At 55.8% G+C, this 25545-nt stretch overlaps 1 protein-coding gene across 2 annotated transcripts in view; it reads left to right on the top strand.

The window, feature by feature from the left end:
- The window catches only part of FGD1 (FYVE, RhoGEF and PH domain containing 1), a 39722-nt gene that overhangs the window by 4639 nt on the left and 9538 nt on the right, over positions 1 to 25545 (top strand). The window contains exons 1-12 of one of the 2 annotated variants that reach the window (XM_084871037.1): positions 10962 to 10977; positions 15013 to 15186; positions 15442 to 15619; positions 15739 to 16177; positions 17878 to 17967; positions 18868 to 19016; positions 21831 to 21987; positions 22090 to 22228; positions 24007 to 24065; positions 24178 to 24324; positions 24939 to 25031; positions 25184 to 25263. In XM_084871037.1, coding sequence (XP_084727163.1) covers positions 15468 to 15619; positions 15739 to 16177; positions 17878 to 17967; positions 18868 to 19016; positions 21831 to 21987; positions 22090 to 22228; positions 24007 to 24065; positions 24178 to 24324; positions 24939 to 25031; positions 25184 to 25263 — 1505 coding nt within the window. In that variant the 5' untranslated portion in view covers positions 10962 to 10977; positions 15013 to 15186; positions 15442 to 15467. Of the gene's footprint in view, positions 1 to 10961; positions 10978 to 15012; positions 15187 to 15441; positions 15620 to 15738; positions 16178 to 17877; positions 17968 to 18867; positions 19017 to 21830; positions 21988 to 22089; positions 22229 to 24006; positions 24066 to 24177; positions 24325 to 24938; positions 25032 to 25183; positions 25264 to 25545 lie in introns of those variants that run through there. The other variant, XM_084871036.1, reaches the window with a different exon arrangement.

Genomic DNA, 25545 nt, shown 5'->3' with positions numbered 1-25545 from the left:
TTGGGGCCTGACTCTCCCTTGGCGGAAAGAGTTGCACCTGATGCATTTTCGTGGCTAGTGCGAGGACTGAGCCAGTTGCCAGAGCAACGAGCGGAGCTGGCTCTCTTGGATCTGGAGCCCGGGGCACCCTCAGAGACCCTAGGATGGTGGTCGGCAAACCGCGGCTCGCGAGCCGCATGTGGCTCTTTGGCTTCTGGAGTGTGGCTCTTCCACAAAACACCACGACCTGGGCGAGTCTCTGTTGAAGAAGTGGCGTTAGAAGAAGTTGAAGTTTAAACAAGTTGACTCCAAAGAAATGTCAATCGTTGTCCTGTTGATATTTGGCTCTGTGGATGAATGAGTTTGCCGACCACTGGGCTAGGATTTAGGATTGGAACTGGGAAGGCTCTAGATCCTTTCTTGGGTTTCCCAAACTGGTGAGCGGCAGAATCCCTGGCGGACTCCACCCCAGAGCTCTGAATCCTGGGGTTGCAACTCAGGAATATATTTTCAAAAGTCCTTACGTGATTCTGATACGCAGCCTAGAACAGGAACCACTGGGCAAGCCCGTTCCCAGTTGGAGCAGCGGAAGCCCAGAGGCAGCTTACCCATGGTCCTCGGGTGAGTGGGCACCATTAGGACCAGGAGAATGGGTCGGGCTCCCGTGAGGTCCTCTCCCTGGCGCCCCTCACTCACTCCCCCCAACCCCAAAAGAAGGCATGGACCCTGGCAGGTGTGGCTGAGTTAGTTGAGCACTGTCCTGTGCACCAAAAGGTCGCCGGTTTGATTCTAGGTCAGGGCACATGCCCAGGTTGTGGGTTCGATCCCTGGCCGGGGTGCATACCAGAGGCAAACCGTCCATGATCGATGTTTCTCTCACATCGATGTTTCTCTCTCTCTCTCTCTCTCTCTCTCTCTCTCTCTCTCTCTCTCCTCGCCCCTCTCTTTTTCAAAATTAACAAAAAACGTGTTTTCAATAAAAGGAGGCATAAGATCGAAGTTTCAAAATTTGAGTCAAGCCCTCACCCACATACGCCCAAACACTGGCTGCCTCAGTTTACCCTCCATGCCCAGCTCTCAGGAATGCCTACCATCTGGTGGTTCAGGCTGGAAGGCACTTGCAGTTCCGGGACCCTAGGCATTCCCAGCGCCCCCAGCACAGGGCCTGGGCCTGAGGAAAGGCTCTGGAGGGGCGGCGGCAAGGTGGGAGGAGCAGGGAGGGCGCTTAGGGAGGACGTACAGTGGGAGCAAAGGGCATGGGGCATCCTGAGATTCCCACACCCGCATGTGCAGAGCGGGTGGTGGGGGTGCCAGAGTGGGCGCAGGGAGACAAGCAGGTGTGTTTGCATTCATCCTGGCACGAGGTGATGGCAGCTTCGGTTTGAGCAGTGGCAGGAGAGGAGGGTAAGATCTGAGAAGAGTTTAGGCCCTGGTAGTGGCTTGGGTATAGAGGCTGAAGAAGAGGGAGACATCAGAATCCTCTGGTGCACTGGTCGGCAAACTGCGGCTCACCGCTCTGTTGACTAATGAGTTTGCCGACCACTGCTCTGGTGGGTGGTGATGGAACCATCTAGAAGTAGGCACAGGATTGGGGGGAAGACCTGAGTTGTGTTTGAGATGTGTTGAGTCCGAGAAACCTGGGGGGACATCCAGGAGGAGGTGGCCAGTAGGGCTGGGAAGCTCAGAAAGAGAGATGCTGGCCAGCACTTACCCCAGACCACACAGCTGCTCATGGGTCCGGGGGCCAGCCCCAGCCTTGAAGACACGGATAGCGGGGTGGCAGTCATGCCTGCTTGGGGAGATCATGCACCACCTGCTCAGACGTTGCTGTGGACATGCCTGCAGGGGGCCGTTTTTCAAGCATGTTTGCACAAAGCAAAGCCCATGTCGCAGACACCCAGGGCGGTGGCTCCTGCCAAGCACTGAGGGGGCACTCATGAATTCCTGCTGCTCTGTAGGGGTTCTCTCTGCGGAGGACATTCTGAGAGGCTGCTTTTGGTAAGGACAAGAGGGGACTCATCACAGGAGAGGGTGGAAGAGCCGCAGTTGGAGATTCCAGGGGAGTGTTTTGAGAAAAGACCATCATCCGGGGCCTTAAACACGCACGACAGAATGGAAAGGACCAGGCTAAGAGAATGGAAGTTTCCAAGTCGCCGGTGGTTGGGGCCCCCATCCCTCCGTCCCTTCAGGTGCCTCTGTCCCGGCTGGCGCGACCTGCGGCCTCCAGGGGGAGTGGCAGCTGACAGGCCCCCAGATGGACTCAAACCTCTCGCCTTTCTGGGGGCCAGGCAGCTAAATGCCTTCGGCAGATGTGGAGCTGGCCAGACGCGGCCTGGGTGGTGCTGAGACCTGTCTGGAATGGGGGCGGGAAGCGCGATCTGCCGCTGGCCTGCCCCTCGGAGCTCCCGCATCTGGAGAGAGCAGGTACCCTTGGGGCAGTGAGTTCAGCCGCTCTGTCTCCCATACCCGGTTCCTTGGGCCGAGAAGCTATCACACCTCCAAAAGGTGCCTCAAATACACACACAGGGCTGGAGACATCGTTGCAGGGAGGCAGCGAACAAAACCTCTGCGCTCCTGGCTCTGCCTGGGATTCACTGTACCGCCCCCCCCCCCCCCCCCCCCCGGCCTCCCTTCTCCCCTCGGGGCCTTGGTTTCCCCCTTTGTAAGCCTGTGGACCTGGTCGTCGACTCTGATTGACATAATATTGTATACGTGCCTGGGGAGTGGTTGTGCCAGAGCGACCTGGGAGCCAGGAGGGCATGTCCTCATTTGACAAGCGTTTATTGAGCACCTACTATGTGCTTGGTCCTGGGAGAGGTCCTGGGTGGGCAACGAGGCCGGTGTGGATCCCCATCCGGGTGCAGCTCCTCTCCAGCAGGGACGACAGACACCACAGCTAATGGCAAGCACAGATGCTGCCGGAACGGATGAGGAGGGGGCGGGCCAGGACCCTTGTGTGAGGCCGGAAGGGAAAGTAGGGGCGCAGAGGTAAAGAGAAGCAGCGGCTGCCGCTCGCTGGGGCCACGGGAGCCACATGTGCCAAAGCCCCAGGCGGAAGAGAGCACTTTCGAGGAACAGACAAGAGGCCATTGTGACTGGGGGTGGGGAATGTGCCCGAGCTGGGCCTTACTGGTTCCCAAGCTCAGGAGTTTGCAGCTCACCCTGCAGGCAAAGCAAAGAGCCCTTCGCTGGGGGCTGCAGGAAAGGGGGGGGGGGGGCGTTTTCACAAACTGGCTGTGGTGTTGAGTGCCTTGGGGGGGCGGGGAGCGCTAAGAATTGGAGGGAAAAGGGAGTTAGGCTGGGGTGAAAGAATATGTATGGGTTGTCGAGTCCGGTCTGCAGGGTTGGGGTCCGGCTGGATGCAGGAGCAGAAGGGGAGAGAGGAGACGGGGAGAAAGCCAGCCTGGAGCTTGGGGAGCAGGGCGGGTGGAGGTGCCCTCGCAGGATGGGGCAGGCAGGCAGGAAGAGAAGCCACCCAGGGCCGAGGCAGGGGTGTGGTTTAGGGTGCAGAGGCCTGGGAGCCTGGAGATGGGCACATTCAGGTGTCAGCGGCCAGTGGGCATCCGCTGTGCCCACGGGGGCGCCAGAGGAGGCGGGGAGGGGCACAGGTGTGTGGCCGAGGCCCAGGCAGGGCGCTGCAGGTTCCGCCTGGCCCTGGAAGCTTCCAGCCATCGGGGAGCTCCGCTTCCCCGCGGCCCGTGCACGGAAGGGTTAAGCCATGGACGGAAGGCGCCTGGAGAAAGCGGGAAAGGCAGGACTGGCAGGGCTGGCCCCAAGGAGCCGCAGCTGGCATGGGAGCCCTTCCGCCCTGGCCGGCCTGCTGGGCCTCGCCGCCCCCGCGGCCGCCTGCTCCTCCGCCTCCACCTCCACCTTCCCTGCCCCCCCCCAGCCCCGCCGGCTCCCGAGGCGGGGCCTCCGCCTAATGCATTCCAGGTGTGGGCCGGCCCCTCCCCCACCCGGCAGCCGGCGTGGGAGGGGGCAGGGACGGCGTGGGTCTCACTGTGCATCGCTTAGGGGCTCCAGCCTACACACCCCGCATCCATTCAGAGATCTCTGTGTGCGCCCAGGGTCAGGCAGTGGGGACACACACACACACACACACACACACACACACACACACACACACCCCGCGCCCCAGATCCGGCCCTGCCACTTTCTTTCTAGCTTCTCGGGCCATCACCTCTACGCCTCGTGGAGAAAATGGGGTGATCACCCCCCCCCCCCCCCAGGTGTTGTAAGGATTGAATGCTGCAGCACGTTCAACAGATGGCCCCGCCTGCCCCTCTGTCCCTGCCCGTGGCTTCTGGGCCTGCGCCTCACTGGCCCGTCTCCCTCCGGCTGGCCCCTGCCATGTCTGCCTGTCTGCCTGTCTCTCTAGCTGTCCGGAGCTCTGGCTCTGGTTTTCCTGCCTTCTCCTTCCTTGTCTTTGTCCCAGTCTCCTGCCTTCATAATCTCTCTTGGGCCAACTCTCAGTTCTTACCAGGCCTCTGATGACAGGGGAAGAGGGGGGAAGTGGGTGGGGGCTGGGGTCACACACAGCTGGGGTCACAGGGGCCATCCCCTGGCGGCTTTGTCCTCCCCGGGAGGGAAATCCCAGCCAGCGTGGCAGCCCCAGCCCCGGGTAATTACTGCCCCAGTGCTCCCAGCTGCACTCCACTCCCTTCCCTTCCTGTCCTCTGAAGTCCCCAGCCCCTCCCGGGGGTGGAGCAACCGCCCCCATGCCGCTAGGGCCTGAGGTCCGGAGACACTGGGAGGAGGTAGCCAGGCCCTCCAGCAATCAGGGAACTGGAAGCGGGAAGGGCCGCCTGTATTCCCATGTGGTTGTGGTGTGTGCGTGTGCGCGCGCATGTGCCTGGCGGCCTGGCTGCTCCGTCCCTGTGGGTCCGTGTTCTGTGCATCTCAATGTTCCCGTTTCCGTTTGCCCACGTGTACGTTCCAGCGTGTGTCTGTGTATCCATGTGTCTCTTTGAGTCTGTAGTATGTTGTATGTTGCTGAGGGCCTGCGTGTGTGTCACCTCAGCTCTGCCTAAGCCCTTGGGGGGTTCTAGATGTGTCTGCATGTGGGTGTCAGTATGTAGATCTTACGTGCATATGTGTGTGTGTGTGTGTGTGTGTGTGTGTGTGTGTGTGTTTCTGTGCTGTTGTCCATGTCCGTATGCCTCCTAGTACCTTGGTAGTGCTGGTTGATGTGTGTGTGTGTGGCAGGGCCTTTTGGCCTCTCCTGACCCGTTCTCTTGTTCTGGAACCTTCCTGGAAACCCAGCTTCTCGGTTCATGGTGCCCTCAGACACACTCTTCACCTGCCCACCGCCAGTACCCGCACTTTGCTCTCTTTTCTCCCCTTGCCCGCACCTCCCCGCTCAGTCCCGCGCTACCTGTAAAAGCACTCCCAGCCCGGACAGCTGAGCTCAGAAACCAGCTCCTGTAGAAAGCCCCTCCCCCATGTGATTTCCTTCCCAGCTCAGCGGACACTGACTGAGGGTGTGGTGCTCTGTGGCTCCGGACATGGGCACACTTGGGATCAAGTCCCAGCTCAGCCACTTCGAGCTGTTTAGCCTCAGGCAGGATTCTTTGGTTTTGTTTTTTGCTTCTCTGTGCCTTGGTTTCCCCATCTGTAACATGGAGCCAATGGGCTTGTTGGGAGGGTGCCACACAGCAAAGCGTCAACACAGTGCCTGGCCCAGAGTAGGTGTGCAGCAAACAGTTGTATCCCCATCCCATATCCTCCACTACAAAGTGAACACTGCCCTGGCTGGTGTGGCTCAGTGGATAGAGCATCGGCCTGCGGACCAGAGGGTCCCAGGTTCGATTCTGGCTAAGGGCACATGCCTGGGTCACAGGCTTGGTCCAACATGCAGGAGGCAGCCAATCAATGATCCCCTCTCATCATTGATCTTTCTATCCCTCTCTTCCTCTCTGAAATCAATCAAAATATATATTTTTAAAAAGTGAACACCTTCAGTTCCAGAAAGTTCTGAAAGTTCCTCCTGCTCTCTTCTCCAGGTGTCCTGCCCAGGGCAGAACGGGAACTGGACCAGACAGAACAAAAGGCAGATTCTAGCTCAGGGAACTGCCCACAGTATTTCAGGAGCCAGCACTCTGAGCCTTCTCAGGTTCAGAGGAGACTGGGCCTTCCGGTGGCTGGACGAGGGGACCCCCACGGCTGCCACCCAAGAGCCACAGCACATAAGACAGAGCAGGAGAGACACAGCAGGAATGGAAGGGGCTTTAAGGACCATCTACGTGAGTGGTCCTTCATTTCACTCCCAGGTTTCATTTGGCCTAGTCACTGTTTTTTGGGGCGTTTCACATAAGAGTCTGGATTTCTGATCCTCTCAAAATATTGGGAGATCTGGAAATAAATACAGGGCCCCGTTAACTCAATGCAACGATGAAACGGATGGAAGGAGGAGCTGCGGTTCCTATTTTAGGACAGGCATGTGCTGTCCAGTTTGCCGCAGTCCTCACCACTCCCTATTGCCCTACACTGTCCTGTTTGACAGAGATGGCCTCGCTTTACACAAAGGTCTGCACTTGACAGAAACATCCTTCACTTTTAAGAAGTGTCATTTCACTAAGAGAGTTCCTTCATTTTACTGATTTTTCAGAGAGGAAGGGAGAGGGGTGGAGTTAGAAACATCGATGAGACAGAATCATCGATCAGCTGCCTCCTGCGCACCCCCCACTGGGGATGTGCCCACAACCACGGTACATGCCCCTGGCCGGAATCGAACCTGGGACCCTTCAGTCCACAGGCCGACGCTCTACCACTGAGCCAAACCGGTTTCAGCAGTGCCCCCGTTTTTATGCAGAGTCTTTATGTTTCAGAAGACCCGTCTGCTTCAGGGAAGAGACCTTTCAGCTACCCCCCCCCCCCCCCCCACACACACACACACAGCTCACACTTTTAAAAAATACATTTTTTTATTTATTTCAGAGGGAGGGAGAGAGAGAGAAACATCAATGATGAGAGAGAATTATTAATCTGCTGCCCCCTGCACCCCCCCCTACTGGGGATCGAGCTCACACCGGGGTATGCCCCCTTGACCAGAATTGAACCTGGGACTCTTGAGTCCACAGGCCGATGCTCTATCCACTGAGCCAAACCAGCCAGGGCCACGGCTCACAGAGCTTTGTGATTGAACTCACAGAGGACATCTGCCAGGTCCAGCGAGGCTGGGTGCCGTCTGGCCACCAAGGTGGCGTGGATATCACGGGCAAAGGGCCGGTGGGAAGAGGTGGGGGCGGGGGCCTCTATCCTGTTTTTTTTCTCAAGCTGGGGGCTCTGCCCCACACGGAGCTGGCTTCCCAGAAGGCTCTTTCTTATTTACTGCAGTTCTTCCTTCTCCACTCCCTCTGATCCCTCTCCCCCACCCCACCCCAGGAATGCCAGCAGTCCCAGGGGCCTACCTCAGCCTGCAGAGGCCAAGATCTGGGCGTGCATTGGGGAGCAGGAGGCCTGGGCGCCGGGGCCGCCTTCATCCCATTCCAGGATCGCACCAGTCCCTCGCCTCGCACATCTCACCATTGTGCAAATGGGGACACTGGGATCCCGGGCCGCGAAGTGACCCCCCAGGTCACCAGGGAGTTAATGGCCTGGCCGAGGTCCAGTCCGAGGCCCTCTTAGCTGTCTTGAGATGAAGCCAAGGCTACAGCTGGGGAAGGGAGTGGGGGTGCTTCTGGCCAGGGAGGGGGAACGCTGGGAGCTGAAGTTCCCCGAAAGAGATGAGGAGAGACCGGCCGGTGTGGCTCAGTGGTTGAGTGTTGACCTAGGAGCCAGGAGGTCACGCTTCGATTTCCGATTTCCGGTCCTGGATTGCCAGCTGGATCCCCAGTAGGGGGCATGCAGGAGGCAGCCGATCAATGATTCTCTCTCATCACTGATGTTTCTATTTCTCTCTCCCCCTCCCTTCCTCTCTGAAATCAATAAAAATATATTTGAGCCCTGGCCAGTTTGGCTCAGTGGATAGAGCATTGGCCCACAGACTAACTCAATCAGAGAAGGGGCCAAAATCTAAAATCCAGCCTAAATCGCGGGCCGAATGGTTTACTGAACAGTCATAAACTGACAATGTCATAAACTGACAGCGGAGTGCAGTGATGACAGCGCGGTGCGGGCCACATTGCAAGGCCTGGCGGGCTGGATTTGGCCCGCGGGCCTTGTGTTTGACACATGTGGACTAAAGGCTCCTGGTCCTGGGTTTGATTCCGGTCAAGGGCACGCACGTCAGTTGCAGGCTCCATCCGGGCCCTGGTCTGGGCTCGTGCGGGAGGCAACCAATTGATGTGTGTCTCTCACATCGATATGTGTCTCTGTCTCTTTCCCTCTTTTTTTTCTCTCCCTCTTTCCCTTGGGAACGGGCAGCCAAGGAGTCCCAGTCCTCAAACACACCTGCTCTGCCTGTACGCCCAGAAGCATGTGCCCAGGGCACCTACCAAGCCTGGGCTTGCAGGAGCCAGAAACAATTTTTGGAATGATTTTGCTATTTCAATAACCATCAGGTGTCACGGGGAAATTCAGACTTCTGTTTTAACACTTCCTTCCCCGGGTTTGCAGCCTGAGCTGAATTTGAGTGGAGTGGGGATGGGGCGCCATAGCCTCTTCACTGCCACCTGCCTCTGGTGGGCATCCAGCTGGATCTGCCATGGGGAGTGGGGCTGGCTTCCGAATCCGAATCCGAATCCGAATCCGAATCCGAATCCCTCTCTGGCTGGCTTGCTTGATGTCTGCAGTGTCTTCACAGCTTTGTGCTGAGTGGTGGCCTGTGGGTCTGCATATCTGTGTGTGCAGTTTCGTGTCTGTGATGTGCAGTTCTGTTGGCTTTTTAAAAATATATGTTTTAGCCTGGCCGGCGTGGCTCAGCGGCGTGGCTCTTTTTAGAGAGAGGGGGATAGAGAGATAGAAACATGGATGAGAGAGAAACATCACGATTGGCTGCCTCCTGCACACCTCCCCACTGGGGATGGAGCCCGAAATCCCGGGCATGTGCCCTGACGGGGAATCGAACTGGCGACCTCTTGGTTACTGGGTCGACACTCAACCACTGAGCCACACCAGCTGTGCAGTTCTGTTGGCTGTTAAGCCCAACACACCCACATTGCTCCGTGGGTGCGGGACACTGTGCCCTTTCCCTTCATTGTCTCACGGACTCCCCAAACCAGGGAGTTGTGGTTAGTATGCTATTTTTCCGATGGGGAAACTGAGGCTCAGATCGCTGGCGAGGCTTGCTTAGGGTCACACAGCGAGTAAACGAGGGTTTTGGTTTTAACTACCGCGTGAACTCTGAACCAGCTGTTCCTAATGAAGGTGCTGTGATGCCTTACTAGTGGTCGGCAAACTCATTAGTCAACAGAGCAGCAAACCCAAGGCTCACGAGCTGCAGTTTACTGACCACTGCCTTAATCCATGCTGCGTGCTCAGCACGTGTAGTCTTTATTGATTTCAGAGAGGAAGGGAGAGGGATAGAGAGATAGAAACATCAATGATGACAGAGAATCACTCATCAGCTGCCTCCTGCACGCCCCCCACTGGGGATCGAGCCTACAACCCGGGCATGTGCCCTTGGTCGGAATCGATCCCGGGACCCTTCAGTCCTCAGGCCGACGCTCTGTCCACTGAGCCAAACCAGCCAGGGCACAGCAAATACTTTTTTGGTATAGCATAGTAAGTTTTTAGTAGAAGGAGGCATGAGGCATGCTTCCACTCCGAAATTATTCATTGTTTTTCTGAAATTCAAGTACAGCTGGGCAGCCTGTATTTTATCTGGCCACCCTGCGGCTGGCCTCTCCCTCCCCAGGCCCGACTGGCTGACTCCCTTGCACTTCCTGAGCCGCGCTGAGCGCCTCCTGAATGAGAGAGAGCCTCTTGTCTTTGAGATCCGGATCCTCCCTGAAGGTCAGGGTCAAGACTGCCCTCCGGCCTGACTGCCTGTCCGGGTGCAAACCCCCACCTCCGCTCCACAGCGGCTGTGTGTGTGTGTGCATGTCAAGCCTGCCACACACGGACATGTGAACAGCTCTGAGGTTCTCAGTAGGTCTTGAGGATGGTGCCCACAGAGAGCGATGAGGTTTGGGGGTGTGACTTAATGTGGGGGTGGCCTTTTTGATCTCTGCTTCAAGGGGCACTGGGGACACTGGTGAGCCCTGTGGTGGAGGGACCAGTGCTGGTGTCAGGGCTGGCCGGTGTGGTTCAGTGGGTAGAGCATTAGCCTGAGTGTAGACTCAAAGGTCCCAGGTTCGATTCCAGTCAAGGCCATGTACCTGGGCTGCAGGCACATCCCCAGTGGGGGGGGGGGGGGGTGCAGGAGGCAGCTGATCGATGTTTCTCTCTCATCAGTGTTTCTAACTCTCTACCCCTCTCCCTTCCTTTCTGTAAAAAAATCAATAATAATAATAATAATAATAATAATAATAAACAGACCAGTGCTAGCCGGTTTGGCTCCATGGATAGAGCTCGGGCCTGCAGACTGAAGGGTCCCGATTCTAGTCAAGGGCACGTACCTGGGTTGCAGGCTTGATCCCTGGCCCTGGTCAGAGCGACCGATCTCTGTGTCTCTCTCACATGGATGTTTCTCTCTCTGTCTCTCCCCCTCCCTTCCACTCTCTCAGTGGAAAAATATCCTCGGGTGAGGACTAACAACAACAACAACAATTCTTTTTTGAATAAACTAAGGTAAAATGTAAGACAGAAAGGGGGGGGGGAGTACAAAAACAGGCCAGAGAAAAGCAGTGCCGGCCGCGGCTGGGCGGGGAGGAGATGGGGCAGTGGGCAGGGCTGTGGTATCTAGGAAGGGGAGGGTTAGGGAGGGCCTCCCTCGGGATGGGATTTTTATATCCTGCAGTTCCCAGTCCACCAGGCTCAGAGCAGAGCTCAGAAATATTTAGGGGATTAAATGAACCCAAGAGAAGCCAGGAAGTCCAGCAGGTCATGAGGGGCCGCCGAGCCCTAGCTAAGCAGTTCCTGTTTTCCCCACAGGAGCTACAGAAGGTTCTCGAGCAGGTAAGTGGCAAGACCTGGGGCCGAGGGGCCGCTGAGGGAAGATGGAAGACAGGGGCATGTAGGCAGAGGGACAAGGGAGGGGGGCACTGAACTGGGGGGCGGGATCTTTAACCTTTCCCTCCGTGGACCCTTGCCTGCTTGCCTGCTTGCTGGCCAGGCTGAGGCTCCTGAACGGAACCCCATGGTTCATCTCCATATGGGTGGGTGTGGGGGTGTGGCTCCCTAGCCACACTGTCTCTGAAGCACCGGGTACACCCCTCTCCCCCTGGCTCCCCTCTTCTCCAGCCTCACCTGAGAGAGCATGCTTAGGAAGGAGTCTAGTCCAAGGCCCGTCTGTGGAAAGTCTGCATGGACTTGCTGTGTGACCTTGGGCAAGTCATTGCCCCCTTTTTGGGGTGGGGGGGATTTAATCCTCACCCAAGGATATTGTTCCTATTGACTTTATTTAGTTAGTTGGTTAGTTAGTTAGTTAGTTATTTTTTCCATTGACTTTTTTTTTAGAGAGAGTGGAAGGGAGGGAAGGAGGATGGGGGTGAAGGGAGAGAGAGAAACATCGATGTGAGAAACCCCCATGGAAGGGATCTATTAGAACTTGCAACCCAGGTAAGTTCCCTTGTCTGGGAATCGAGCCTGACACTCTGGTGCATGGGCTGGTGCTCTAACCACAGAGCACACCTGCTCATCCTCACCGGAGGCTATTTTTGCCATTCATGTGTACAGAGTCGAAGGGAGAGGGGAAGAGGGAGAAACATCGATGTGAGAGACACATCGATCGGTTGCCTCTCGCATGCACCCTGGCAGGGGCTGGGCACAAACCTACGACACTTCTGTGCCCCCCCCCACGCTCTAACCACTGAGCCACATGGCCCATGGCTCATTTCTCCTCTCTCTGTTTTCACCTCCTCATTAGAACGTGGGCTGCAAATCCCTGCCCCGCTTCACCTGGGGATCCAAGACGCCCCAGACTAGCTGACTTTCCTTCAGCTTCCCATTCTGAGAAGGAGAGGCTGGCCACAGCAGGGCCCTGGAGGGCGGTATGGTCACCCTCTCCCCGGGACAAGCAGTGGAGCTAAGGGAGAGGAGGCCGGCCAGGGCCCCGCTGCCCTGTGCAGAGCGGGTGGGGGTGGGGGGACTTGCCAAGAGGCTTGCTGGGTCTCCTCTCCCTTTGAGGCGGAGTCAGGGCCGGTCCCCTGGCCAGAGGGGCCCTGGGACCCCAGCACCTACATTGCACCTCCGATCGGGGGCCTCTGCGTGGCGGAGCGCCCCGCTTTCCTCTCTGGATCCGGGGCCCCGTGCGCAGCTCCTGTCTGTCTCACTTTCCCTGGCCGTGTGTTCCTCCCACTGTGTCTGTGCGTGTGCCACCCGCCAGGTGATTCATCCTCACCCCCACACCCAGGGGAGGGCGGGCAGGACCAGGCCGGGATGTGCTGAGCAGGGCAGGGGGAGCGGCCCAGCTGAGCCGAGGAGCGCCTCCCGCCTCCGGCCGGGCCCTGCCTGCCCAGGTGGGGGAGGAAGTGAGGAAACTGCCCCCCAAACAAGGTACGGGGTGGGGGCAGGGGGTCCACTGGGCCCCCAGCACTAGGAGGGCACCCGGGCCTCAGTCCCCTGGGGCCTGTCTGGCTGGCCTGTGGCCAGGGCGGTGTCAGGGAGTCCGGGAAGCTGCTGGAAGCCTGGGGGTTGGGCTGGTCCTTCCCTCCGGGACCGGGAGACCTAACATGGGACTCTTATGCCGGGTGACCCTGTGGGCTGTCTGTGTTTTTGTGACACAGGCCCCTTGACCCATTAGACCAGGAGGCAAGTGGTGTGTGTGTGTGTGTGTGTGTGTGTGTGTGTGTGTGTGTATGTGTGTGTGTGTGTGGCTGAGCCCCTAAGAGCCGGGGACATCATGGACATGCTTGTTTCACGTGTAGGACCTAGTAAGTTCTGCTCCATGCGTGTGTCTTTGTGTTTCTGGGCTCGTGGCAGTGTGTGGCTGTGCTGAGGTTGTGTCTCACGTGGGATAATGGCCCTGTGTGGCTGCTGTCTCTGGGACACCATGTTGCCATGTGATACTGCGGCCCTGCCATTGTGAGACATGGCGTAAGTGACACTGCGTATGTTCGAGGCTCGGTGGAGCCACGTTCGAGGAGTCTATGCACAGGTATATGATGAAGCATGTTTGGGTGACCGCGTGATCCTATGCGACACTGTGACTGGAGGTCTTTGTGGCTACATATGACCGGGTTTTCAGGAGCGTGATGGCATGTGATTGGACCTTTGAATTTCTGTGGCTCTGAGGTCATGTGACACAGTAAATAACACGAGTGTCTCTGGGACAGGGTGGGCCCATTGGTGACTGAGATGGTGTGACACAGGGTCACAGACCCTCCATGACTGTGAGAGGCCACATGGCTGTGGCATAGACACGCTGACACCATGTGTGGGTAGTAGCGCTTTTTTAAAAAATATGTTTTTATTGGTTTCAGAGAGGAAGGGAGAGGGAGAGAGAGATGGAAACATCAGTGATGAGAGAGAATCGTTATCGGCTGCCTCCTGCTCACCCCACACCGGGGATCAAGCCCGCAACCTGGACACGTGCCCTTGACGGGAATTGAACCCGGGCCCTTCAATCCTCAGGCTGATGTTCTATAGGGTGGTAGCTCTTTGTGCTGTCTTGTCCTCCAACACTTCTGCCCACAGGATGGTCACCTGGACCCTCAGCCTGCCATCCAACCTTGCCCTCTCTGCTCCGGCCTCCACTCACTTCTGGATCATCTGAGAGACCCCCCCTCCACACACACACATTCCTTCCCTGGGGGCGAATCATCTCTAGGGGCTCCCTTGATACCAGGCAGACCGAATCTTCTCTGCCAAGTGTGACCATGAGGTGGGTTTAGGGAGCCTACCTCGAGGCAAGAGGGACAGTACAGTCAAAACCGGTGTGGCTCAGTGGATAGAGCCTTGGCCTGCAGACTGAAAGGTCCCAGGTTTGTTTTTTGTTTTGTTTTGTTTTTTAATATATTTTATTGATTTTTTACAGAGAGGAAGGGAGAGATATAGAGAGCTAGAAACATCGATGAGAGAGAAACATCGACCAGCTGCCTCTTGCACATCCCCCACCGGGGATGTGCCCGCAACCAAGGTACATGCCCTTGACAGGAATCGAACCCGGGACCTTTCAGTCCGCACGCAGACCGACGCTCTACCACTGAGCCACACCGGTTTCGGCATGAAAGGTCCCAGGTTTGGCTCAGGGAACCAAAGTGTCCCGGGTTCAATTCCAGTCAAGGGCATGCACTTCAGTTGCAAACTCAGCCCTGGTTGGGGGCGTGTGGGAGGCAACCGATCGATGTGTCTCTCTCACATCCATGTTTCTCTGTCTCTCCCCTTCCTTTCCACTCTCTCTAAAAATCAATGGAAAAATATATCCTGCCCTAACTGGTTTGGCTCAGTGGATAGAGCATTGGCCTGCGGACTGAAGGGTCCCGGGTTTGATTCCGGTCAAGGGCATGTACCTTGGTTGGGGGCACACCTTGGTAGGGGGTGTGCAGGAGGCAGCTGATCGATGTTTCTCTCTCTCATCAATGTTTCTAACTCTCTATCCTTCTCTCTTCCTCTCTGTAAAAAATCAATTTTATATATATATATATATATCTCCTTGGGTGAGGATTAACAAAAAGAAAGGATGATTTAGGTTCAATGTACCACTTTGGCCATATAAACCAGGCCTACAACTAAGCAAACTATAGGGTGCTCGCTCCCACCCCCACCTGGGTAAACTCCCAGGTAAATAATGACAGGCAAGGGATCAGTGTATCGATCGCAAAGAACTCTTATCCTGTTGCCAAAGGTCTTCTCCAGTATGAAAACTCCCAGCCCCAGCTCTGGGCCTGGCTCCCCGTCTGAGGGCCGGGATAGGGGCTTCCCAGGACGGCAGCGTGGCCAGAGAGGGGGTGCCGGGAAACCCGACACCCCACACACCTGCTAAGATGCGCTCCTCCCCAGGCTCCTCCGCAGTCCCATCCGTTGCTTCACGCCCAGTCTCCCTTCCCGCAGGCCTGCACCAGGGAAACCGGATCCTGGTGAAGAGTCTGTCCCTCGACCCCGGCCAGAGCATCGAGCCTCATCCCGAGGGTCCCCAGCGGCTCCGCTCAGACCCCGGCCCCCCCACCGAAAGCCCCAGCCAGCGTCCTTCGCCACTGAAGCGGGCACCGGGCCCAAAGCCACAGGGTGAGTTGTTCCAGGGAGTGGCCCGGGAGAGGGGACGGAGGAAGGGAGAGGCTGGCCAGGGGCAGGGGAGAGGCGTGTTAGGAGAACAGCAAGCACCGTGGTCCCGGGGCAGAGGCTGTGACTCGGAGCTAATGCCCGCACACCAGGATGTCACCCAGGCCTGCTCCGTGCCCACCTCGGGGCTTGTGCCCGGCTGTGACAGCCCCATCCAAACGCAGCACATTGGATCTCCTCTCTTTGTCCCCTGTCATCCAGTCCCCCCGAAGCCCAGCTACCTGCAGATGCCCCGGATGCCCCCTCCACCCGAGCCCATCCCCCCCCCACCGTCACGCCCGCTGCCTGCAGACCCCCGAGTGGCCAAGGGCCTGGCTCCCAGGGCAGAGGCCAGCCCCAGTTCCGCAGCCGTGTCCTCACTGATCGAGAAGTTTGAGAGGTGAGTGTGGTGCCTGGGGGTGAGGGTGAGGGAGGGCCCGGGGTAGGCAGGATGGTGGTAAGACAGGCCTCGCAGTCAAGCTCACACCTGCCTCCATGTGTGTCCACCACCCGCCTCAGGGAGCCCGTGATTGTTGCCTCGGACAGGCCAGCCCCCGGCCCCAGCCCAGGTCCCCCAGAGCCAGCCATGCTGCCACAGCCACCCCCGCAGCCTCCGGTGCCCCAGCTCCCCGAGGGCGAGGCCGCCCGCTGCCTCTTCCTGCTGGCTCCTGGGCCCCGGGATGGTGAGAAGGTCCCCAACCGGGACAGCGGCATCGACAGCATCAGCTCTCCGTCCAACAGCGAGGAGACCTGCTTCGTCAGCGATGACGGGCCCCCCAGCCACGGCCTCTGCCCCGGGCCCCCCGCCCTGGCCAGCGTCCCCGTGGCCTTGGCTGACCCCCACCGGCCCAGCTCTCAGGAGGTTGATAGCGACCTGGAGGAGGAGGACGAGGAGGAGGAGGAGGAGAAGGACAGAGAAATCCCAGTGCCCCTGATGGAGAGACAGGAGTCGGTGGAGGTACTGACCCGTGTTCACTGAGGGGCAGGGCCCTGGGGAGGCACCAGGAGCCTGGCTGGCCCGCTGGGTTCTTTCTCTAGCTCAGTGCTTCTCCGAAGAGAGTGTGTTTTCACTTTGGATGTTGGGCTTCCCTGGGCCCCTGGCACTAACTCTGAGTAGCAACGCCCCGCCCTGCCCTGCCACCACTCTGACTACCAGCCTGACCTTGCCCAGTTCTAAATGCCCACTTGGAAAATGGTTCCGGCCTCATTGGAGAAACACTAGTGGGACCTCAGTTTTTCTTTTTTTTTTAAAAAAATATTTTTATTGACTTCAGAGAGGAAAGGAGAGGGAGAGGGAGAGAAACATCAATGATGAGAGAGAATCATGGATCGGCTGCGTCCTGCACGCCCCTCACTGGGGATCGAGCCCACAACCCGGGCATATTCCCTGACTGGGAATCAAACCATGACCTCTTGGTTTATAGGTCGATGCTCAACCACTGAGCCACACCAGCTGGGCTGTGCCTCAGTTTTTCCATCTTGAAGATGGCCATCCTAGTTGGGGACCTTCAGAGTCTTGTCCTAGCTTGAAAATCCCATGACTTAACAGCTATGGGATGTTGGGCAAGTCTCTGCTCTCCCACCACGAGCCTCAGTGTCTTTATTTGTAAAATAGAAAGTCTCTCACGTTCAAAGGGACTTCTCCACAGCTGGCTTCCGGGGGGCACAGGGGCTGGAGTCCCGAGGCTCTGGGGACGAGGGCTCTGGCCACAGGAACCTCTTTCTGGCCCTGGCAGGCTAACACCGCTTCCAAAGGCATCCTTAGGCCGCAGCCAGAAGCTGGGTCGTGGCCAGGATGCCCGCTCCACCAGAACCCAGCTCAAATGTGGGAGCTGAGGCCAGGGACTCCCCAAATATATGTCCGGTGAATAGGAAACTGGGCCAGCAGGCAAGGCGTTTTAGACATTTTTAGACTTCTGTGTTTTCCTCCCACGCCAGGGACTCAGCACGACTCTGCTGACAGTGAACCGAGTGGGTGAATAAATACTAACATTTATAGACTTCTTAATCCGCACTCTGCTCTGTTTCACTTATATGAAATCGTTTGTCTCGATTACAAATGGACGTAGGTGCTATTATTAGCTGTATATGTAGATAATGACACTTAAGTACAAAGCAGTTAGACAATTTATGTAAGCTAATGAGTGGCAGAGTGAGGATTTGAACCCGGGAAGTCTGACTTCCTGACCCACAGGCCTAACCACTGCACTATGTAAATGAATGGAGAGAATGGGTGAATGAGTGGCCTAGTGAAGGAGTGCATGGCATCTGGATGGAGGGGTGGCTTTTTAAAAATATATTTTTATTGGTTTCAGAGAGGAAGGGAGAGGGAGAGCTAGAAACATCCATGATGAGAGAGAATCTTGGATCGGCTGCCTCCTGCACGCCCCCTACTGGGGATCGAGCCAACCGTGACCTCCTAGTTCATAGGTCGACGTGCAACCATGAAGCCACGCCAGGTGGGCAAGGGGTGGCTTTTTTTATGATATATTGGAGAGTCAGGGATGAAGTTATGGGGCTTAAAGGTCTAGAAATGGGATGCAGGGTTATATCTGGCATTAGACTTAGACTAGCCTTTGAGCTATTCTGAGAATTCTGGGGGCCTGGTAAAGGTTGGAGTACGGGACTGTGGGTCAGGTGGCCTCTTCTCCTTTCCAGTTGACGGTGCAGCAGAAGGTGTTCCACATTGCCAATGAGCTCCTGCAGACCGAGAAGGCCTACGTTTCCAGGCTCCACCTCCTGGATCAGGTAAATAGCCCCTCGGGGGTCCGGGGCCCTGGGATCTGATAGATGGATGCTCAGGCAGAAGTGATAGCACCTGAGCTCAACCCTTCCATCGGGGCTAGAATCTAGAGGCGGTAAGGTTCCTCTCTGACCTTGACCCCCATCCTGTCCCTAAAGTCTGCTTTGATTACGATCCCAAGCTTGATTTTTATACCAACCCTCATCCCTAACCCTGGGTGGGTACACCAGCCCCAATTGCAACTCTGACCCAGATCCTGAACTGACCCCTGAACCTCATTCTAACCCTGACCCCAACTCCACTAGAGTCTCTAAGGGCAGGGACTTTTAACTGCTTTCTTCATTGCCTGGCACACAGTAGGCACTCAAAAATATTTGCTAAATGGCCGAGACCGGTTTGGCTCAATGGATAGAGTGTCAGCCTGCGGACTGAAAGGTCCCGGGTTCGAATCCGGTCAAGGGCATGTACCTTGGTTGCGGGCACATCCCCAGTAGGGGCTGTGCAAGAAGCAGCTGATCGATGATTCTCTCTCATCGATGTTTCTAACTCTCTATCCCTCTCTCTTCCTCTCTGTAAAAAATCAATAAAATATATATATTTTAAAATATTTGCTAAATGAACAGATCTAATTCCAACCTTCTCTCTCACCCCGAATCTAATTCTGACCTTGACCCTGATTCTGACTTTTCATTGTTCCAGTGCCTACCTCCAGGTCCTAACCTTGACCCCCTGAAATCCAGCACCCCATGGAAACCTAACACCATCCCCTCTCTCCTCAGTCTCAAGACCGTGCTGACCCCAAAGGGCCACACCGCTACCCACACACACAGCCCTCACCTGCAAGCCGCCCTGCCCTAGCCAAACCCCAGGCCCAGCTGGGCTGAGCCTCCTGCCCTGCCCCACAGGTGTTCTGCGCCCGGCTGCTGGAAGAAGCACGGAACCGCAGTTCCTTCCCGGCTGACGTGGTCCACGGCATCTTCTCTAACATCTGCTCCATCTATTGCTTCCACCAGCAATTCCTGCTGCCCGAGCTAGAGAAGCGCATGGAAGAATGGTGAGGGGCCCCAGATCTAGGCTTTCGTCCTCCTGTCCGCTTGCCTGTTGAGACTCAGGCCAGATGTGTGCACAAAGTTCATTGCTGCCTGCCCTCTGCACTTACCACCCGTCACAGAAAGAATTAGGCCCAAGCTCTGCCTTCTAGGCCCTCCCAGACTAATAGAAAACACAGTCCAGGACTCAGAAAATTATAACAGAACTAGAGGCCTGGTGCACGAATTCGTGCACCAGTAGGGTCCCTCAGGCTGGCCTGCGGGATTGGGCTGAAACCAGCTCTCTGACATCCCCTGAGGGGTCCTGGATTTCGAAAGGGCTCAGGCCAGGCTGAGGGACCCCACCGGTGCACAATGGGGGCAAGGAAAAGACACAGGAGGTTGGCCAACCTGGGAGGGACTACAGGAGGGCTCCAGGGCGTGTCCAGCCCATCTCACTCAGTCCCAATCAGTCAGACCCCAGCAGCAAGCTAACCTTCCAATCAGAGCATCTACCACCTGGTGGTCAATGCACATCATAGTAACTGGTTGACCGGTTGACTGTCTGCCCCCTGATGGTCAGTGCACGCCATAGTGAGTGGTTGAGTGGCCTTAGCATATCATTAGCATATTATGCTTTGATTGGTTGAACAGCCGATAGGACAACTGGACACTTAGCATATTAGGCTTTTATTATATAGGATAGCAAAGCCCATAAGAGTATGAGGTTAAGAGCCAAATGGTCTAGGTTCAAATTCTAGCTCTGTCATACGTAGATTTGTGACATTAAGTTTCTTACATTACTGTGGTTCTGTTTCCTCTCTGTGGAATAAAAGTAGTAAGAGTAGGCTCCCTTGTAAGGTTGCTTTAAGGATTAAATTAGCTCATTCATGTAGAGAACAGTACCTGGTATATAATAAGTGCTCAATGAATGTGAGCTGTTTTTCACCAGTGCTATGACAGAGCTCAGAATGGAAGGCTGTGGGAATCCAGAAAAATGAACGAAACCAAGCCTAATGGGGAGGGGTTAGAAAAGGGTCCAGAGAGGAGGTGAGGCCTAAGCTGAGGCCTGAGGTAGGAGGGCTGGGGTGATAGACAATCTCCCAACCTCCAGGCTCGCCTCTTCCAATCCATCCTTTCGATCAGGGGTGGGGAACCTTTTTTTCTGCCAAGGGCCATTTGTATGTTTATAACATCATTTTCGGGCCATACAAAATTATCAACTTAGGCCAAAACCGGTTTGGCTCAGTGGATAGAGCGTCAGCCTGAGGACTGAAAGGTCCCAGGTTCGATTCCGGTCAAGGGCATGTGCCTTGGTTTCGGGCACATCCCCAGTGGAGGGCGTGCAGGAGGCAGCTGATCGATGTTTCTCTCTCATCGATGTTTCTAGCTTTCTAACTCTCTCCCTTCATCTCTGTAAAAAATCAATAAAATATATATATATATTTTTTAAATTATCAACTTAAAAATTAGCCTGCTGTAGACTGGATCCCCAACCCTGGTCAGGGCGTGAGCGGAGACAACCAATCAATGTGTCTCTCTCACATCGATGTTTCTCTCTGTCTTTGTCTCTCCCCCTCCCTTCCACTCTTTCTAAAAATCAATGAAAAAAAATATCCTTGGTGAGGACTAACCACAATAACAACAAAAATTAGCCTGCTACACCCTAGCCGGTTTGGCTCCGTGGATAGAGCCTGCAGACTGAAGGGTCCTGGGTTCTATTCTGGTCAAGGGCACATGCCTCCATGGCAGGGTCTTCCCAGGCCTGGGCCCTGGTCAGGATGCATGCAGGAGGCAACCAATAGGTGTGTTTATCTCACATCGACGTTTCTCTCTGTGTCTTTCCCTTTCTCTTCTACTCTAAAAAAAATCAATGGAAAAATATCCTCGAGTGAGGAGTAAAAACAAAACAAAACAAGAAATTCACCTGCTGTATTTGGTTAAACATTTCATTAATGCACTGATAATGCCTTGGCAGGGCCAGACTAAATGATTTCCCCACCCCTGCTCTAGAGTCTGCACCACCTGCCATAACGGTCTTTCTGAAGGATAATCAGACCGTGTCACTTCCTGTTTAAAATCATCTCTACACTCCCCACAACCACAGGATAAAATATGTCCCCCTCATCAGACAGGGACCAAAGAGAGCTGGCTGAAACCAGTTCCTACATTTCCCCAACTGGCTGTGACCCTTGAAGGCTGGACCAGTCATCGTCCTGTGTGTCCCCTAGCTCCGTGGTCAGCAAACTGCGGCTCTCGAGCCACAGGCGGCTCTTTGGCCTCTTGAATGTGGCTCTTCCACAAAATACCACAACCTGGGCGAGTCTATGTTGAAGAAGTGGCGTTAGAAGAAGTTTAAGTTTAAAAAATTGGGCTCTCAAATGAAATTTCAATCATTGTCCTGTTCATATTTGGCTCTGGTGTCTAATGAGTGCCGACCACTGGCCCAGGCCAAAGTCTCACGTCAAGCTGAGTCTCTTGGCCTAATTGGCTGATAAAGGCGTGGCTCAGTGGTTGAATGTCGACCTAGGACCCAGGAGGTCATGGTTCGATTCCCGGTCAAGGCACATGCCAGGATTGTGGGCTCGATCCCCAGTGTGGGGCGTGCAGGAGGCATTCTCTCTCATCATTGATGTTTCTCTCTCTCTCTCACTCTCTTCCTCTCTGAAATCAACAAAAATATATTAAAGCAACAGCAACAAAGAAGCAGACTGGCTGGGAAGTAGATGTCCAGGACCAAGAGACCCCATGGGTCTCTGCCTGAGGCTGGTAGGGGACTGCTGGGGTGGGGCCTGGGGACAAGGATCAAAAGGACCATGTCAGCCCTGCCTCCACCCCAGGGACCGCTACCCACGCATCGGAGACATCCTGCAGAAGCTGGCGCCTTTCCTCAAGATGTACGGCGAGTACGTGAAAAACTTCGACCGGGCCGTGGAGCTGGTCAACACCTGGACAGAGCGCTCTACCCAGTTCAAGGTCATCATCCACGAGGTGCAGGTACGCAGCCGAGAGGGACGGGGTGGACGGGTGGAGAGGTCTGGGGGGCTTGGTGTGGGGTCTGTGGCCGGTCCCGAGCCCCCTGGCCTCTGCCCATCACAGAAGGAAGAAGCCTGCGGCAACTTGACGCTGCAGCACCACATGCTGGAGCCCGTGCAGCGCATCCCTCGCTACGAGCTGCTTCTCAAGGACTATCTCCTCAAGCTGCCCCACGGCTCCCCGGACAGCAAGGATGCTCAAAGTGAGTGCGCATGCCCGGGCCCAGCCCCCTGCCAAGACTGCATTCGCCGGCCAGCCTGCCTTTGCCCACATAGTTGAAATCCCAGAATGGGATCTCCAAGCTCTGGAGTGAGACCCCAATTGAGAACCCTGCCTGAGGCCACCCACAAAACACTCAGGGGTCCTCCAGTCTGAGGTTTCCAACTGCGATGCCAGAGTTGGAGGCGAATGCCCAGAATGATCCCCTCAAGGCAGACACCTGTTTCCCCAGCCAACACCCCAAGGCCGACCCCTAGACTTGTTCTCAGAGGAAGTTGTCCAAGTCCAAAGGCACTGAGCCGCTAGGCTGAGAGTCCAGACCGGACTCCACGGGTCGGTCTCCACAGCTGAGCTGAGATTTGTCCAATTGTCCATCCTCCACAATTATTTATTTTTTTTAATGTTTTATTGATTTTTTTTACAGAGAAGAAGGGAGAGGGATAGAGAGCTAGAAACATCGATGAGAGAGAAACATACACCAGCTGCCTCCTGCACACCCCCCACCGGGGATGTGCCCGCAGCCAGTGTACATGCCCTTGACCGGAATCGAACCTGGGACCTTTCGGTCCGCAGACCGATGCTCTATCCACTGAGCCAAACTGGTTTCGGCCATCGTCCACATTTAGAGCTCCACTCCCTATCTGCCAGCCCCCACCCAGCATGCACCTCCCCAAACAGCCTCCGGGTCTGATGGGAGCTCTCCAGAACAGAGCTTCCCAGACTGGACTGGGGGTTTTCTGCCTCCAAGATGCAGATTTCTAGGCCGAGATGCCGCTTCCCCACATCGAACCGCTAGAAAGTGTTTCATTCTGATTCCTCCAGCATGAGACCCATCCCCAGGGCCGCACCCCCAAAAGTGCTCTCTAGAGTCTCCCAGCTTTCTCTCAGTCTGGTCTCCTTGTTCGCCGTTCTATAGAAGGGTATTGTCAAACGGAGCACCCTGGATGGATCTCTCCATTTCCTGCCCCTCAGACTGAGCCCAGAGGACTGACCCTCAAGATCCATCCCACAGGCCACTGAGCCCTCAGACTGGATTCCCGGTGTGAATCCCAGAGAGAGCCCTGAGACTGAGCCACCCAGACAGAGACTCAGACTCTCCTCTCCCTAGCCCCAGCCCCCCAAATTAAGCTACTTATGCCAAGCTCCAAGGCTGACCTTCCATCTCAACTCCCAGACTAACCTGCCCCAGATGAAGCTCTCCGTTTTCTTTTTTTAAATATATTTTTATTGATTTCAGAGAGGAAGGGAGAGAGAGGGGGAGGGAGGGAGAGAGGGAGAGAGAGAGAGAGACAGAGAGAGACAGAGAGAGAGAGAGAGAGAGAGACAGAGAGAGACAGAGAGAGAGAGAAATATCAATGATGAGAGTCATTCATCAGCTGCCTCCTGCATGCTCCCCACTGGGGATTGAGCCGAAACCCGGGCGTGTGCCCTGACAGCCAATCGAACTGAGACCTCCTGGTTCATGGGTCAAGGCTCAACCACTGAGCCACACTGGCCGGGCTCTTGTGGCTATTTTTAATGGTAATAATAATCTTGTTAAGCTTGCATTGTCTAGGCTGCCAGCTAGCCCATGTATTAGGATTCTGCCTTGAGACAGTCTCTGATTTTGTGTAACGTTGCTATGGACATCTTTGAGGCTGGCGCTTTCTGGGATGGGGAGGGTGCAGGCAGGCCAGGAGGGGATACGCAGGAAGCCAGGGAGCTCCCCAGAGCCTCTTCTCTGCTGGCCTTCCTCCGCCTGACCTCCCCCTCTGCCCACAGAGTCTCTGGAGCTAATAGCCACCGCCGCGGAGCACTCGAACGCTGCCATCCGCAAAATGGTGAGTGGCCTCTCGCCCTGCCCTTCCTCGGCCAGCCGCCTGTGCTGTCTCTGTCCCCTCAGAGGGGTGGCCAGCGCCCCAACGCTGCCTTGTGCTCACTGTCTCTTGCCAGGAGCGAATGCACAAGCTGTTGAAAGTATATGAGCTGCTGGGGGGTGAGGAAGACATTGTCAGTCCCACCAAGGAGCTCATCAAAGAAGGCCACATCCTTAAGCTGTCAGCGAAGAACGGGACCACTCAAGACCGATACCTCATATTAGTAAGTGCCAGGGGTGGGGTTGCGGGTGGCCCTCCCCTCCCCCACATGTTGACCTGGTACTCCAGACTACCTCCTGCTAGTCAGTCTTTCCTCCTCTGACGCATTGCACTTTCACTACCTACACGAGGCATGGTTTTCCCTCTACTTTACAGATGTTATAACTAAGACCGAGAGAAGTGACCGGCCCAAGGTCACTCATCTAGGAAGTGACTCCCCTGCCTACACTCTTTCCTTGCTACCTTTGTTTTAGCTATTTATCTGTCTATCAACTATCTACCTATCTATCTATTTATCTATCTATTGTTAATCCTCACCCGAGGATATTTTCCCATCCATTTTTAGGGAGAGTGGAAGGGGGAGGGAGAGACAGAGAGAAACAGATTTGAGAGAAATACATTGATTGCTTGCCTCCTGCATGGGCCAGGGAGGAGCCTGCAACCCATGTACATGCCCTTGACCGGAATCGAACCAGGATCCTTTGGTCTGTCCACCGAGCCAAACTGGCTGAGGCTCCTTGCGACCTTGGTGTCCTGTCTCCTCCTGTTGCCTTGTAATCCCCGGTAATAAAGCTTTGGGGTCCCACACACATACAGCCCAAACCTTTCCCTTCCTAGTTCAACGACCGCCTCCTCTACTGCGTGCCCAGGCTGCGGCTCCTTGGCCAGAAGTTCAGCGTGCGGGCACGCATTGACGTAGACGGCATGGAGGTGAGTGCCAGAGCGTGGGAAACGGGAACCGGGAGCGGGGCCTTGGTGCTGGGAGGTTGTCACAGAGACGGCTGACTCTGCCCCCCAAGCCTGTGTGCAAAGGATGAGGGACTCGCTAGACCTCACAACGCCTCCGTCTCCCTCCATTTCAGCTGAAGGAAAGCTCCAACCTCAATCTGCCTCGGACCTTCCTGGTGTCTGGAAAGCAGCGCTCCCTGGAGCTCCAGGCCAGGTACCCGCCCTCGCCTGTCCCCTCCCTTCAGATAGGCTGGCGTTCTCTGCCTAGGGCACAAGTGTCAAACACAAGGCCCGCGGGCCAAATCCAGCCCGCCAGGCCTTGCAATGTGGCCCGCACCTCGCTGTCATCACTGCACTCTGCTGTCAGTTTATGACATTGTCAGTTTATGACTGTTCAGTAAACCATTCGGCCTGTGATTTAGGCTGGATTTTAGATTTTGGCCCCTTCTCTGATTGAGTTCGACACCCCTAGGGCATGCGCAGCAGGTACCTCCCC

This window comes from Pipistrellus hanaki, assembly GCF_964339955.1.
Source record: "Pipistrellus hanaki genome assembly, chromosome: X".
In the NCBI taxonomy this organism is placed as follows: Eukaryota; Metazoa; Chordata; class Mammalia; order Chiroptera; family Vespertilionidae; genus Pipistrellus; species Pipistrellus hanaki.
The sequence above is the reverse complement of the archived record's forward strand: the minus strand, read 5'-3'. Positions and strand labels throughout refer to the sequence as shown.